At 41.4% G+C, this 17,690-nt stretch overlaps 1 protein-coding gene and 1 long non-coding RNA gene across 6 annotated transcripts in view; one reads left to right on the forward strand and one right to left on the reverse strand.

The window, feature by feature from the left end:
* The window catches only part of DYM (dymeclin), a 389,955-nt gene that overhangs the window by 301,256 nt on the left and 71,009 nt on the right, over positions 1-17,690 (reverse strand). For all 5 annotated transcript variants that reach the window (XM_073343511.1, XM_073343514.1, XM_073343512.1 and 2 more), the window contains one exon: positions 5,874-5,946. In XM_073343511.1, coding sequence (XP_073199612.1) covers positions 5,874-5,946 — 73 coding nt within the window. The remainder of the gene's footprint in view (positions 1-5,873; positions 5,947-17,690) is intronic.
* LOC140911130 (uncharacterized) lies at positions 980-14,327 on the forward strand. Its single transcript, XR_012158840.1, has 4 exons — positions 980-1,132; positions 1,870-1,952; positions 4,992-5,108; positions 13,756-14,327. It is a non-coding gene; the product is annotated as an uncharacterized lncRNA (long non-coding RNA).

A 17,690-nucleotide genomic window follows, 5' to 3' on the forward strand; every position in this document is an offset into this window, starting at 1 on the left:
TGATCTTTTTCTAATCCTCTTGGGGCTTCCTGGTACAAATGGTCACACAAAAAGAAACAGAGAATTCATCTCTTATCTGCTAGCAGCTGCTAGACTACTGGAAAAAGTCCAGTCATAGAGGAATGGTTAATAAAACTATAGTAAGTTATGGAAAAATTAAAATACCAATTATGTATCCACCAAAATAGAGGACAAATAGATATTTGTTACCATTTACTCAATGCTCAGTACATTTGCCTGCACCAAAACCCAGCACAACTCTCCAATGTTTTTGAATATTTACATTTGATAGATATGGTTGGTTTGATAAATGTGTAATCAGAAGTTTCACTCAATTTACTAAAATCACCAGAAACATCACATTCTTGTAGCTTAAAGAGGCTCACTCTATAAGTAGATAACACCTTAAGTAGAGAGCTCTGATGATTATATTATTGTATAACATTTCTCTAAACAAAAGCTCACGGTTCTAATGATTATCTTTTTGTCTCTGACCGATACATGGCAATGATTTGTAAACCTGTAAAAACTTTCTAAACAAATAAATAGATCCAAAAAATTGGGAGGCTATGCTGTCCATTGCAATTTTCAGACTCCTCTCCTACATGCCCCCAGAGTGTCTGTTCAGTCATCTACATCCGATTCAAACTGAAGCTCTCTGGGATACCTGAGATTGAACCTCTGTGAAGAAGTCTTCCTCAGTTTATCTTACAATAATAATTTCACCATGGTCTGTAATTCAAGTATTCTCTCCGCTCTGTAATGGAGTTTGAACAGCTCCATTCACAACAGGCTGGTTCTCTACTGAATAATGTGTTCTCCAAGAGATAATTTGCAATAACACACTGAAATGCAGTCACAGAGAAAACAGTTACTTTCCAGTAACTGCGTGGAATGTACTGCCTCTGTAGGAGTCAAATGTCCTGCCAGGAGAGCCATAGAACCATTTAAGTAGTAAAGCAGCTGGGGGACATGAAAATGTTACTCCCGTTCTGCATTCTGGACACAAGGAGGCTACTATATAACTATCCGTCAACTTCTCCAAGACAGGTCATTAAAACCTTTTACTAAGGGGAGGAATGCAGTATAAGTAAGGATCTAAAGAAGGGATATATTCAGAGAGCAGTTACTGGTAAGTAACCTTTTCTTCATGAAATTGCCTATTCAGAACCCCCGAGTAGGGCAACAGCTAGCAGTGACAGTCCTCTGGAGGTATACTGATGACTACTAATGGATACTCTACTAAGCAGAGCTTCCAATCTGAACTCCCCATTGGAATACTGATGGTCTATGGAAGTGAGACTTCAAATCCAAGAGCAGGTTTACAGACCACAACTACAGAGACACTAATAATACAAGTTGCAGAAGCTGCCCACCTTGTAGTGGAATGGGCCCCAAGTCCTCTGCTATTGGAAAGCCAGGCAAGTCACATTAAGTCTGAACATGTAACTTAGTCGATTTAGACAACCTCTGTACTGAAACGGCTTGACCTTCCAAAATTCACATACAAATTTGTGGATTTTCTAGACTTATTTCTGTCAAGGCAATAATTAAACACCTTTTATGCCCAAAATAAGGAAAAAATTGATTTGGTAAATCTGACTTGCAGGTAGAGAAAAATTTAACTGCCAAAGAACTTGATGAGCTGGATAAAAATCTGAAGTTACCATAATCCAAAAAAAAAAAAAAAAAAACACCTTTCAACGGTACCACATCTTTCTGAAAAACAGCACAACAGAGTTTGCAGTTCTGAGCCCTCTCTGGATGATGTTATAGCTACTAGGAAGACAACCTTCAGCAACAGTTGAATTTGAAAAGACTAAACTAAGAGCAAATCCTCAATGAGGATTTTTTTTTATTGTGTACTAGAGGGAGCAGTTTTCCATGTAGTCCCCTCCACCAAATGACCCGCAAAAGAACTTGCTGGCTGGAGCAGTTTTACATTGTTAAAGGTAAGCAAAATGAACGTTTTCTTAAGTATCCATATTTGTACTTAAGATGTGTCAAAACTATCAGCATCTTAACATACTACCTTAGGAATATTTTGGCTAAAAAAAAAAAAATCTAGCTCAGCATTTCAAATAGTAGGTCCTGACCACAAGGGGGTCACAAGGCTATTGTAGGGCGGCATTGCCACCCTTACATCTGCACTGCCTTCAGAGCTGGGCGGCCGGAGAGCAGCAGCTGCTGGCTGGGTGCCCAGCTCTAAAGGCAGCGCCACCACTAGCAGTGGCAAAGTAAGGGTGGCATGGTATGGGGGCAGGGGGTTGCCACCACCTGAAATATTTTTAAGGTGTGGGGGGTCTCAGCAAAAAAAGTTTGAGAACCTGTGATCTATATAAATATTTTGCATGTGTATTACTCACAGAGTCAAGAGTACAAACATAAAGAATGTAAGTTTATATTCCAATTAGACACCTGCAGTTGGCTCATGCCAGCTGACTCGAGCTCATGGGACTTAGGCTAAGGGGCTGTTTAACTGCAGTGTAGACATTTGAGCTCAGCCTGGAGCCGTGACTCCAGTCTCCTGTGAGGTGGGAGGGTCCCAGAGCTCAAACATCTACACCTCTATTAAACAGCACTGCGAGCCAAGTCAGCTGACTTGGCCCAGTCACTGATTTTTAATTGCAGTGAAGATATAGCTAAAGAGAAACTAAACTATAATGTTTCCCACAATGTTGCCAACTTTCTAATCACACAAAACCGAACAACCTTCCGGCTGCCCCACCCCTTCCCCAAGGTCCTGCCCCTGACCCACCCCTTCTCCGAGGCCCTCCTCCCACTCACTCCATCGCTCGCTCTCCCCCACCTTCACTATCTCATTTTCACCAGCTTGGAGCAGGGAGTTGGGGTATGGGAGGGGGTGCAGGCTCCAGGGTGGGGCCAGAAATGAGGGGTTCAGGGTGCAGGAGGGGGCTCTGGGCTTGGGGTGCAGGAGGAGGTGAGGGCTCCAGCTGGGGGTGTGGGCTCTGGGGTTTGGCCAAAGGGTTCGGAGTGTGGGAGGGGGTCTGGGCTGAGGAGGGGGTTGGGGTGTGGGAGGGAGTATGGGCTCTAGGCTGGGGGTGCAGGCTCTGGGGTGGGGCCATAAATGAGGGGTGCAGGGTGCAGGAGGGGGCTCTGGGCTGGGGCAGGGGGTTGGGGTGCAGCAGAGGAATGAGGCTCCAGCTGGGGTTGTGGGCTCTGGGGCGGGGCTGGGGATGAGAGGTCTGGGGTTCAGGAGGGGGTTAGGGGGTAAGGCCAAGGAGTTCAGAGTGTGGGAGCTCCAGGCTGAGGCAGGGGGTTGGGGTGTGGAAGGGAGTACAAGCTCTAGGCTGGGGGAGTGGGCTCTGGGGTGGGGCCAGAAATGAGTGGTTCAGGGTGCAGGAGGGGACTCTGGGCTGGGACAGGGGTGCAGGAGGGGGTGCGGATGCCGGAAGGGAGTTTGGGTGTGGGAGGGGGCGAGGGGTGCAGGCTCCAGGCAGCGCTTACCTCAGGCAGCTCCCAGGAAGTAGCCAGCATGTCTCTCTGGATCCTAGGCAGAGGCGTGGCCAGGTGTCTCTGTGCACTGCCCCCGCAGCTCCCACTGGCCGCAGTTCCCAGCCAATGGGAGCTGCAGAGTGATTGCGGTTTCCCTTGTAGCCACCCCTATGCCTAGGAGCCAGAGGGACATGCCAGCTGCTTTCCGGGAGCCGCATGGAGCTGGGTAGGGAATCTGCCAGCCCCACACCAACCGGACCTTTAACGGCCCAGTCAGCAATGCTGACCAGAGCTGCCAGGGTCCCTTTTCGACCAGGTATTCCAGTTGAAACCAGACACCTGGCAACCCTATTCCCACAGAGCTAAGTGTTTTTTTTAAAGTATGTAAAGACTCCATCAACCCACTACATGTTTCTTCCTATATTGCTGCTGGTGTGATTGTGGCTTTCAACAACTACTACTATACCGAACAGGTATATTCACAGAAAAGGTGGAGACGCTGACACTAGGGTCCAACTGTTGAAAAGGGTTAAGTCAACTTTGGCTGTAGAATATGTTTACAACTAGAATGACAGAATATATGACATTGGGCTCCACACAGTATATGATAGTGGACTGCCTTCCAACAAAAAGATACAGGACTTATGAATGCCTCCATGTGTCTCAGCCCTTTCACCTCTTAGTATTTCCTCTAATTTGTTCTGAACAAAAAGTGTAACAGTTTCAGGAAGCATTGACAATGCCTCTTTGCTCTGCAGACTGACACTCTAAATCATACCATTAATTCATGAAACAGTGACAGCCCAAAACACTGGTGTAACGCTGACAGAATTCTATTTAATGAGCACAATATTTCAAAAACAGTTGTATCTTTATCAAACAGATAAATAAGCAAACAGATTTGTCAGCTTTCCAATCAGAAGCACAATTAGCAATGTAAACACTGAGGGCTGGTCTCCACTATCGGGAGATCGACACTGCAGCAGGGATCGATTTAGCGGACCTAGTGAATACCCGCTAAATCGATGGTAGAGCGCTCTCTGGTCGAGCCCAGTACTCCAGCTCTCAGAGAAGAGTAAGGGAAGTCAACAGGCGAGCGCCTCACATCAACTCTGCATAGTGAAGACAGCGGGGTAAGTCGACTCCAGCTATGTTATTCACGTAGCTCGAGTAGTGTAACTTAGGTCGACCCAGTAGTAGAGACGAGCCCCGAGTCTGCAACAATGAAGTGAAATGCATACAGCAACAGATAATCTGAGAAAAGTTAGAAACATGGATTCCACTGAAGTTCTTTCAGAATTGACTACATTTCAGTTTGGGCAATACGTATTTTAGGCACAAGCTACCAGGTGATCACACACATGAAAAGTTAATGTTGACCAAAGCTGCCTTGTTAAAATTTATACTGGAGAAATGAAGTTTAAAATTAAGAGAGACTGGTGTGGGGAACACATTATTTCAAATAAAAGAAAGCAAGTACCATTCCATAAAAATGAGGTTAGAAGATAAAGAACCTATTATTTGTATTATCCTAGTGCCTAGAAGTCCCAGTCCTGGACTAGTACCCCATTGTGCTAGGCACTGTACAAACACAGAACAAAAAGACAGCCCCTAGTGAAGAATGTTTCCAGGCACATCTCCCAGATGAACAGGTAATCAATGTACATTTTTTACATGGTAGAAACTGTGAAAATGCAGTATCACATAAACATGGTACCAAATCTGTTGGATTTCTGGAGATCTGTAGAAACAGTCTGCCCAATAATTTCTTTATTATTCAGATTTCAATTCAACTGTAGTTTGGAAATAGAGCTTATCACCATTACCTTTTAGATTAAAAAGAGCAACATAATTTTTAATTTAAAAACCCAGAACCCTGCATAAGTGCAGGAGGCAAGAAGCCGTTCTCTCACACATTGTTGTGTCCCTGTGCTGCAGGCAGGCACAATTACAATTCTGTCACGCAGGAGTTTCAGGTTAGCACCTATAGTAACAGCCGTCTTCGCCTGAAGGGGAATGATGCCGAGTCTCACCCCTGTCCGCACCATAACAGTGAGTGCCGCTGTTCCCAAGCACATAGCACCTTTTCAGAATGTAGTAGCTGTGCTTTCTGTGTACTCCCAGAGGTACTGTGCAGGGTCAGAAATGAAACTACCAAGTAAAATGGGACAGGGCAGAACAGATGGACTGAGGAGGGCTGCATGCCTGCAGTTTATCTAGGGCAGTAAAATACTTAGATCAGATCCAGAGGACAATATATCACTATTTATATGAGACATGATGATCTTGCAATTGGCTAATGCTCAAATAAAATCATTCTTTTTTGCACAGTAAACTTGGAAATTATGAGGAACACATTCCCTCCACAGAGTACAAATCCCAAGTTTCAAACAGAAATCCCTGTCAAAAGCACTTACAGAAGGGGAATTTCAACAATGAGCTGAATGAGGCAACACAGCAACTCTTCTATAAGGTCTTCACATTCCACTCCTGAAACAGAATAAAAGGACACACTTTGTCTCTGGAATTTCAAACATATGAAAAGAAACTACAGATTCAACTCATACTGAAACTTTTTAAAGTTAGGTATCAAATTACTAGCATGGGAGCAACCAGGCAAATAAAATGATATAATGTTAATGTGAGAGGGAGTATGCCAATATCACTGTTAAGCTCAAAGCACTTGGTGCCTTGTCTACACACTAACCATGCTGGTGCACTCAAAGATGTACAACTCCCAGTCTCCCCTAGTCTGGCCACAGTTATGTTTGAATAAAGGTGCCTTATACCAATACGGTTATTTCTGTAGGGAAGGTTAATAAGCTATTGTGGTATAAGGAACCTTTATATTTATACTGATAATTGCATCTACACCAGGAGCTGTACTGGTACAAGTATTTCAGTAGAAAGATCACATCCCTAACTGATATCAATGGTACAAAACCTGTGGGCAAACTAGGCCTCAGTGGCAACTAGTTGTTATTTATGTGTATTATTGTAGTTCGCATGAGTTTCAGTCATGGACCAGGATGTCATTATGCTAGGCCCTGAACAAACCAAGAATTAAGACTGTCCCTGAGCCAAAGAACACTAAAAGCCTGAGCTAATTAAAAATTATGTCCAGTCAACCTGACTCCTGAGTGCTGAAACATCCACCTCTTACTAACGGTTTGATTTCACTCAGTTTGGGTGATTAAGATGAGTGGTCAGTTTCACTTTTTCTTGTGAACCATCAATTACTAGTCATTTCTCCCCTTTGAATCTCAATGGCCCTTCAGGGCATGTTAAAAGATCCATCACCTCCTATGGGCTTTTGGTGTTGAGGATTCTGATGAAGGTTGGTGTTTGTGGATATTAATTCAGGTTTGATTTAATCTCTGGTTAATATATTTTCTAGTTTAAAGGTAAGGAGTATCTGCTTGGTGAACCTTTTTAGGCAACTGTATTTTAATTTTATGGCAAAGGTGCATTGGCCTTACAATATCTGTTTTCTGGGAATTATAAATCAAGACTATTTTGCTTTCATGTTTTTTGCACTAGCGCAATACAATGTTAGGACTGCACACAACGGAGGGAATTCTGGTTTATAAGCCTTTTGACTTAAGTTTTGTAAACGCTTATTTATCAATATTGGGGGAGGGGTGGCTAATTTGACCTCACAGTGACCCCATAAGGCAAGCCAGTACTGCCATGGCAAGTTTGTACAGTCGTTTACCGTAACAAACCAAACACTTGGACCCTGGCAGCAAACCAACAAATACTGTGTCTCTTTGATGTGGCATCCACCGTACACTAACCCTGGAGGGGTTAATTGAGGCAACAGAGGCCAATTAGCCAGAGGCTGCATCTAGAGCAGAGCTAGGATGCAAATGAGGCTTAACTAGGAATGAAGCTCACCTGGGGAGAAACAGTCACACTCCCTGATTCAAGAGGAGAGAGTAGGAGCCTGTAATAGGCAGAGTAGGAAGCAGTCCAGTCAAGGAGCAGCAAGGGCGGGCATAACAGAGACCCAAGCTTCTGTGTGGAGGGTTCCGGTACTGGAACCCGGTGTAGAGGATGGGCCCAGGTTCCTCTACACTGGGGGAGTGGCATGCTAGGGGCAGCCGATCTGGGGACTGCCAGGGACAGTTTGGAAGAAGACTTTGATAATACCCCGGAAGGGAGGGCAACTTCAATGTGACTTGGCTAGAAGGCTAAGCCACAAAGAGGAAAGTGCTGCACCTTTGGGAGCATGAGAGACACCATGGAGCAAGTGAGTGGGACAACAAGCTGAATAAGGAAGGAGCGTCGGACCATGCGGCAAGCTAATCCCCATATGGGCCACTAGGAGGCACCAGAGCAGCAAAAGAGTACCCGTTACAGTCTCCCACAAGCCTACTATGCAATAAACCATGAAGTATCCTTACGCAGTCAGCAGAACCACAAGAAGGGAAAGCTGGCTATCATGGCGCTTTGCCACAATATGGAGAGTGGGCGTAGGAGTGCCAAACAGTAGATGCATAATGTAGATCCTTAGGATTCATAGTCTCCAGTTAAAATGTAAGGTGATAGACCCAGTTATACATAGAGAACAAGGAGGGGCAAAGGACTTTCAAGGATTCCAGTTACATAATTGTATATATTTATTTTTATTTGATTAAATGCTCTGGATGCATGTAAAAAAAGATTACATATAAATAAAAATGAACAGAGTAAGATCACATCATGGTCCAAAACTAAAACCCCCTAAACTGAAGGTTCTCCCATCACTCTAAGGCTTTGTCTACACTATGCACCTTTTAGCGACACGCTGTGCCGCAACAGCCATGCCGCTAAAAGGCATGCAATGTAGCCATTGTTTGTCGGCAGGAGAGAGCTTCAATGGAGCTATGACGATTTATACTAGCTGAGGATCTCCAGTCTAAGGAGGCACTTTTAATCCAGTTTCCCTCTAGATGAGGCAGCTGGGGAAGAGCCAACACAATTTAGCTGGTTTAATCACTGACCACATTTCTGAAGAAGTTTATTTGTTTAGCTGATTTAACAATAGAGATGCAGAACAGGCCCTGTCAAGGTTCCTCCCCCACTCTGAACTCTAGGGTACAGATGTGGGGACCTGCATGAAAACCTCCTAAGCTTACTTTTACCAGCTTAGGTTAAAACTTCCCCAAGGTACAAATTAATTTTATCCTTTGTCCTTGCCACCACCACTCTCTCTCACCACTGCCACCACCAAACTCTAACTGGGTTTACTGGGAAACGTAGTTTGGACAGGTCTTTCCCCCCAAAATCCTCCCAACCCTTGCACCCCACTTCCTGGGAAAGGTTTGGTAAAAATCCTCACCAATTTCCCTAGGTGACCACAGACCCAAACCCTTGGATCTGAGAACAATGAAAAAGCATTCAGTTTCTTACAAGACGACTTTTAATAGAAATAGAAGTAAATAGGAGTAAAGGAATCAGCCCTGTAAAATCAGGATGGTGGGTACCTTACAGGGTAATTAGATTCAAAACACAGAGAATCCCTCTAGGCAAAACTTTAAGTTACAAAAAAGACACACAGACAGAAATAGTCATTCTATTCAGCACAATTCTTTTCTCAGCCATTTAAAGAAATCATAATCTAACACATACCTAGCTAGATTACTTACTAAAAGTTCTAAGATTCCATTCCTGTTCTATCCCCGGCAAAGCAGCATACCAACAGACACACAGACCCTTTGTTTCTCTCCCTCCTCCCAGCTTTTGAAAGTATCTTGTCTCCTCATTGGTCATTTTGGTCAGGTGCCAGCGAGGTTACCTTTAGCTTCTTAACCCTTTACAGGTGAGAGGATTTTTCCTCTGGCCAGGAGGGATTTTAAAGGGGTTTACCCTTCCCTTTACATTTATGACAGGCCCACAATGCCCAAAGGAACAGGTTAGTTCGCATCTTTTTAATAAATTCTAGACAGGAGAACAGAAGGGACACTTCTCTATGCATACTATTCATCATCCCAAATCATAGCCTTCCCTCCAAAAGGAATTCAGTCCACATTTTACATTAGGAGACTTAAGCAATTCAATCTCCAGTTTATTATCACTTAACCCTTTTTAAGGAAAACTGTATTTATTTAGTGCAAAGCTTAGCACATTTTAAGAACAAGGCCTCTGCCAGAGCCCATCAAGAATTATTCTCTTCCAAAGAAATCCAATAGGGTTTTATTTGCTAGAACAAGAGTTCTTCACTGTTTAACTCATAAATGCATCCAGGGCAAGATATAAAATACTCACCTCACACTTGGTGCTTCAAAAAATGTCTCTTAAAAGAATTCCAGGTATTTCTAATTAATAAGAGCACCAATGTTTTACATTCATACAACATAATTTAAAAAAAATTCTCTTATGGAGCAAAACTCAATTACAAACCCTTGGAGATTAAAATGTCACAGCTCTAAGCAAGTTTCAGATGTATTCTTGAGTCAGCAGGGTGTGTCTGTGTTTAATTTAACATTTCATATTAGAGAAAGATACTTTGGAACATAATTTACTCTCATTTTTCTATTTATAATGCTTCACAGCAGGCAAATCTTGTCCTTCAGCCTATCAGATAAAGGGCAGCAGAGCATTAAAAAATTCCCAAACATTGGTGTACTTCATATGTTCAATTAAACATGTCTTACAACAAGCTCAACGTAATCAAATTATGGTAGCGCTGTATAGTAGTACTCGTGCTATTCTGTTTAACCTGAGTTTGCTCCTAATTTCAGGGCTCAGTTTAAAGCAGCACACTATAAGGACTACTCACAATAAAGCAAAATTATTTCTTTCCACAACTGGTTTATTAAAAACACATTAAAATTGTCACCTAGTGAACTGCACATTCTAAAGGAAATCCGTTTTTTATTACGGAAACATGGTTTCCTTTATATAGAATCCCCCACGAGTAACACAATGTAGCTCCTGTTAGCAACAAACCAGGATTAGTAAATGAGCATACTTAACCTTGGACTTAAAACCACAGCCAAAAATGAACCCTAGGTAATGTAATCTAAGATAAGTTTCAGTTTGGAATTACCTAACTTTTTGAATGTTGGAAATGCTAACACTGCAAAATTGATAAACTGACCAAAACTTACAAAGTATTCTAAAAATTCTTCCTAGCAATTGGAAATAAAAATAAAATCAAGGGCACGTCAGAAGAATCTTTCCATCATATAGTAAACACATTTTGTTAGGGTAGAGTTGAATGTGATTTGAACTATTATAAATGTACAGAACATGAAGATGTCCACTGAGCATAAAGGATAAACATCTGCCTCTAGCATGTTCATGTATTATGCAAGAAGTTATCCCTTTTTAGTTAATTACTGTAACCAATGGCACTCTGTTAAAACAATTTATGTATCCTTTTCCAGACTGGGACATATGCATTCTTGTTTAATTTTTGTCTTGCCAAGACAATGAAACGGATGCATGCCAAATCTATAACGTGAGAGAGAGCTATAAAAATGGAAAACTAGGTATTTTCATAAACAATGTTTTTTCAATAGTAAGATAGACACAATACACACCCTACTCATTCATATTAACAGATTAGATGCTTGATTAAAGGAGAGATGTACCCTCTCGAATCATACAGGGGATAAGTGAATCCAGATAACATTCGAACCAATTTGCATGGAGGGAAATCAGAGGTACGTCATCTAGTCTTAGTAACCATGCTAAAGTAATAAACAATAACACAGAGACAGAAAATTCAGAGGTAAGGCTTAAACACCATTTAACTAACCAGCTATGTAAATTCTTCAAAACATGGGTTATTTTATTTATAGGATTTTGTGATAGGAATAATACTTAGCATTTAATATTTTCTAAACCACCCATGATGCAGATGGCAAAAACAGACACTGGAGAGGCTAAACGACTTGCCCAAAGCCAACTAGGCATTTTTCTTAGTGTGCCGTACTGTTGCTAATACTGGTGCAGCTCCACCAGTTGCAGACATAGAAAGAGACACAGCGATTCTCAACCAGGGGTACGTGTATCCCTGGGGTACGCAGAGGTCTTCCAGGGGTACATCAACTCATCTAGATATTTGTCTAGTTTTATAACAGGCTACATAAAAAGCACTAGCAAAGTCAGTGCAAACAAATTTCATTCAATGATTTGTTTATACTGCTCTATATACCATATACTGAAATGTAAGTACAATATTTATATTCCAATTGATTTCTTTTATAACTATATGGTAAAAATGAGAAAGCAAGCCATTTTTCAGTAATAGTGTGCTGGGACACTTTTGTATTTTTAGGCCTGATTTGGCAAGCAAGTAGTTTTTAAGTGAGGTGAAACTTGGGGTATGCTAGACAAATCAGACTCCTGCAAGGGGTACAGTAGCCTGGAAAGGATGAGAGCCACTGCTCTAGGTAGACAAAGCACTGGCAGCCATCATGATTTTAACCACTGTGCTTTCTACACTTGATCTGAGCTGCAACAACAGCTGGTTGATGGTGTGCATTAGTGCCCCTACTGTTTGTTACTACGAGTGGTAGCAATGGTGGAAAATTTTGGGAAGACAAATCTAGTGCAGAACCAGTCAATGACAGAGCCCAGATTACAACTCCATCGTGCCCGGTCCCTACATAGTCACTAACTCACATCATCTCTACAGTACCTGTGAGGTTGAAATTAACAGTGGACAAGTCAAGGAAAGCATTAGCCTACACTTGTTATACTACATACAAAGATATGGCCCAAATCACTTTTATTAATATTTAGCACTGTCTTCCTGGACCTGGAAAACCTCCACTAACTCAGCTCCACTAAATGATGGCTGCAAACCTGGAAAACCTCCACTAACTCAGCTCCACTAAATGATGGCTGCAAACCTGGAAAACCTCCACTAACTCAGCTCCACTAAATGATGGCTGCAATTTTGAAAATATGTGGTGTGACTCAATCAACCAATCCAAGAAGTTTCTTTGCTACTGATCACACATGCATGCATCAACAGGGAGCGGGCATGTTGTAGTAGAACTGACACTCAACCTGAGCTGCTGGGCAACTGGGCATGTGTCTGACTGGTTAGTCATTTCCTTGGGCTACTTGCCCTGTCTGTTCCCAGCTGTATGCATGCACACTGAGTGTCTGCCGCCTTGTAGAGCAACTTTCTTGTCCCTACACTGGCAGCAGCATGTGAAGTCTGAGGCAGCTCACACAGGAGAAACCATAGCCTCTGCTAGCTGCAGCCTGAAGGTCACTGGTGAGGAAGCTAATCAGGAGGCAGCCTCACTTCCTGCTGCTGCCTGCTTCTCTGCTGCTGCCCAGAGCTCATAGGCTTCCCCCTCCAGCAGTCCTAGATGAAAATCTAAAAACAAGTAATAAAATAAGTATTTCCAAACCACTTGTGAAATAGGACTAAATCATTACATTACTTCTTTAAAATCCCCTATATGCAAAAATGTAAATATAAAATGAAGCAAAAATCAGCCACGTTGTCAACCTGATGGGTAAGGTCTGCAAGAAGAGAGACAATTTTCCATGGCTCTTTTTAAAAGTAATCTGTGTTTTGTTGATGCTCTGGGAGGAGGGGAAAAGAGAAGGTGTTTCCATTTGGTTTACTATAAAAAAGACCCCCAGAAAAGCTGCTATTCTCTGGGTCACAGTCTGATCTACTTTAATTGACACAGTTTCATCAGGCTGCATTTTCTTGATTCATGATTCCACACTGGCAATTTCAATGTTTAAGTTCCACTATGTGATTAATGAAAGTTTCTGTACTCATCAAATGGCTGTAGTAAATATAGCTGCTGTGTTTTTTCCATTAAACACTTGTTTGCATGGAAATATGCAGTAACAGAAAACACTACATATGCAAAAGATCAAGTGTGTTTTCAGAGAAACTGTAGCTTTTAATTTCCTGCCTTTTCACTTGAAATTCTCAGTCACATTCCATGAGCAGTTTTGGGGGGTTTCTGCAGTTACTGTAATATTTTATAGTTATGATTAGCAGCTCAATGAACTGTAACTGGGTGATACAGAAAAAATAAGAGTTTCTGCTGCAGGTCAGGGAATGGGCTACATGGATTTACAGTTATGTTGGTACATATTCTGACATTTCTTTCCATATTCTTTATGAAAATATGCTTATAATATGGATCTGACATAACTGAGATATACTTTAGGTAAGATGGCTCTTGTAAGGTACTGTTGGAAAGGTTATGATTTACTGAATGTGATTATCCAATGTGTATGCAGATATCATTTCTGTATCTGAAGTTAGGAATATTAACTATGTATCTGTATTTCAAATGTGTTACTTTGGGTGTCACCCCCAACCAGCCCTTCAGATACAACAATGGAAAAGCCAGACAGGGCTAATGGGCCAACGGCAGAGGCAATGAACTGTGAAAGAGCTTAGTCTTCCTATGGACACTCCAGACAGCCTACAAGTATGGCTGCCACAGGCCTGCAGAGACATGGGTCTGAGTCACCTGGTACTGGATCCACCCCTTGGAATGCCAGTGTTCTTCCACTGGGAGACAAAGGGTTCCCATCACACACAAGAGCTATCTAAGGCAGGGAAGTGACATCATTGTGGTTCTCCTCTGCCTCCCCACCCAAAGAGACATTGAAAAAACACCTGAAAGCAAGAAGTGAACTGAGGGGAGACGGACTGAACCCAGGCTGGGAGGACATCCAGTCTGTGAGTGGAAATACCTAAAATCTCCAGCTGCAGGCCAGTGCAGCTGCCTTTCAAGACTTTCTGTAATCTACCTGTGACAATATCTAGGATGAGAAATTACATTTTGTAACCTGTTTCTTAAAGTATCTTGAGCTTAGCTTGCATATTTCATTTTATTTGCTCAGTTATCTGCTTTGTTCCGTTGGTTATCTCTTATAGTCACTTAAAATTCACCTTTTGTAGTTAATAAACTTATTTCTTGTTTATAATATAACCCCAGTTGTACAATTCACAATTCGGGGTGGGGCAGGGGTGTTAAGAGGTTGTGCATCCCTTCCTCCACATTGAGGGAGGAGACAGATTTCATAATATATCTTTGGGTCTGCACACCAAGAGAAGTGGACACCTGAGTGCTGGAGACAAGTCCCTTAAGCTGAGCCTTCGCAGAACTAATCTCAGTGTCTGTTCTATTCTGCAGTTTGGTGTGGCCCTCCTTGTGTGTGCGCTGGAGGAGGCTTAATAGAATTTCTTGGCTCAGCAAGACAGGTAAAAAGGATACCCAGGCTGACGTAACAGACAGGCTCAGTGGTATCTCAGCACATCAGGTGGCATCCTAAAGGGGGACAAACCATCACATATCTATTTCAAGTGAATTTTGTGTGTATGAATGGCACTGGATTGAAGGCCATGAAGATAAACTTTCTACCCACAGAAACAGCATGGTACAGGCAGCAAAAACTTCACTAATGTGTCTGATTGACAAGAGATTAACTCTCTAGGTTCAGATGTGTCTGTTCAGTCCTCTGCTTCTCTGCTAAGACTCACAATAAGGAGCTAAAAATGTGATAGAAGATTCTGAGATATGGTTACCTGCTGTCAGCAAAGAACAAATGAAGTCAACTCATTTCCACAGGATGCTGGACAGCCACCTGATATCAACTACTTTCACTCAAAATTCTAGGCCAGACAGAAAACAACCACCTAGGGTGAATACCCTGACCCCACTAAAGTCAACTGGAGTTTTTACCTGACTTCCAATAGAGCCAAGATTTCACCCCTACAGATGAAAAACTCACTATCCCATTGTTAGTTCACAAGTCATCCAATCCTCTACACAGTGTTAGAATTTAATTCCAAGTAGAATGTGAAGTGGCTAGTACACCATGGCACAGGTAACAAAAGGAAAAATAAATTATTAACAGAGTTCAGAATCTCATTAAACTAATGGATAATATTTATTTCATTTTACTCTTAAAATACAATATAGTCTTGAATTTTACAGTCACCAAAACATTAAGTAATAACAGCAGTGACTAGGTCATCTGCAGAGATTGAACCCAGGACCTCTGGGCTTAAAAACATGAACCTCTTCTGCTTGTACTAAATAACCAAGTGCATTAGATAGAAATTTCTGAATGCAGAAGACGACCCTATGTGGTCTAGCCATAGAAGGGAGACAAATGCCATTGTTATGTTTCAATTTCCCTCTTATGCTTGGTTCTATAACTTTCCTCATTATAAGCCGAGTACTGTAATTGCAACAGTATGCTCTTCTAACAGCCTTTCTTCTTATACACTCTTTGGAACACAAAAGTTGCCACTGGGCACTTGAATTGATGCTAAATACAACAATATGAAGCTCTTTAAACCTAAAATATAGTCTGCTGAGAAAGCACAAGCTGGACTCGCTTGCATAGATCACACACTATACATAAAATGAGTAGGTACCATCTTTCAGATGAGACACTACTATACTCTATCTAATAATTTGCTGTCAAAAACTGTGCATTCAATGATCTGCCGAACACAAAATGCTTACATATTTATAAAAGATAGTGAGTGCCCAATGGCAACAATATTTTCCCACACATCATTATTCTAATACATTGTACAACCTTTTCCCTTTAGAAAGAGCAGAAATCTTGCAGCAGGTGTTAATGTTTTAGTTCATTATAGCAAGACTATGGCGTACTGCAATGCTATGTTCTCAGTTTGTGCCAAGATCCCAGGTATCTAAGTTAGCTACATTAAAATCAAGGAGTGCTTTTTACTAAAATATGGGCCTCTGGCTAGAAACACTACAGAACAGATGCTAAAAAAAAAAAAAAAAGAGAGAGAGAGAGAGTAGGAAAGCAGACTGTACACAATAGTGACTTACAGGGCGGCTTTTAGGAGACCTTGGAAGAATTTTGCCAAGGTGACCTTGAAAAAAGGTAGCTGCTCTCTCAACCTCAAGGTGAATGACACATAAGGAGAAGGGCTGGAATCACAGGAAGCATGGATTATTCTGAATGACCATGGAAGGTGATTCTTTGAAAGTGGATTACAATTAACTTTACAACAATAATTTCTACTGATTAAATAAAGTTATGTTTGTGGATGGAAGAAGTCGATGTGGGCCATCTAGTGTTGTGCACAATCAATAAGGAATAACAGTAAGCCCAACTGTACATCAGGCTGTAATGCTAAAGGTCCTTCATAAACCATAACAAAGCTAAAGCAGATAACATCCTCAGAATCCAGATATGGAACTAATGTCTTCATTTATGTACATATTATTTGTACTTTATTTCAGAATATGTATAAGGTTTCCCCAAACGCACAGCCACCTGAAAGAGGGAGAAATACCAATAACCTAGCGCAGCAGCTGAAAAGCCAGTAAGAACTGTTCAAAATGGTTTCTTTTTAATAAGAAAGCAGTTCATCATATGTAGTGCTAGGTAAATAAGCAAATACAAAATGCAATAATAAATCAGCGTATACTTTGTGACACTAGGGGGAACTCTAAGGTACCAGGAATGAAAAAAATTACTTTGGGAAGCTACTGTTAGTATAGTTATACAAGGGACCTTAAATTCATTACATTTTTTCCTCTTTGCTTTACTAGGTCAAAAAACAGCAGCTTTTTTTTTTATTGTATTCTTTTGATGACACTTTAGTCATTTATTTTTCCAATATCATAAATTTACAGACTGTAAAAATCCATTAGCCTACTACAGTATTAGATGCATAATCGTAATACTGTGTAAAACTGTTTAGGATCCTCAAATAAACCAGTATTCCAGTGAGTTTTGTAAGAAATAATCCCATTTTACAGAGGGGGAAACTGAAGCACAGAAGTAAGTGGCCCAAGTCCACAGCAAAGCAGTGACAGAGTTGAAAAGGAACCCAGATTTCCCGAAATCCGGTCCCCTGCTCTAACCAACAGACCACACACAGCTACCCTTTTAATTTATAGCATTCAACTAACAATCTGCTCATCTAAGATGAATGCTCAGTAACTTTGTCTATACTAGTCCATATGCACAAACTTATACTTAAACTTCATAAATATCTTTATGAATTAGTCAGATGGTGCTAAATATTGTGTAAGTACTGTACAGATATCTAGACATCTACTGTACAGACGTAGCTCAGTGATATTAGTCACTCTGAATACTGTAGAATATGGAATTCCCTCATTGTTAAGAATAAAAAAATTACTGTGGTTCTGACTGTAAAATAAAGCACTTAAATGTCACTTTTCTCATGTGGCATTTCCCTGTCTGTTGTTACAATGCTGGCATTTCCCCATCTGTTGTTACGATACAAC

This window comes from Lepidochelys kempii, chromosome 5 (genome assembly GCF_965140265.1).
Source record: "Lepidochelys kempii isolate rLepKem1 chromosome 5, rLepKem1.hap2, whole genome shotgun sequence".
In the NCBI taxonomy this organism is placed as follows: Eukaryota; Metazoa; Chordata; order Testudines; family Cheloniidae; genus Lepidochelys; species Lepidochelys kempii.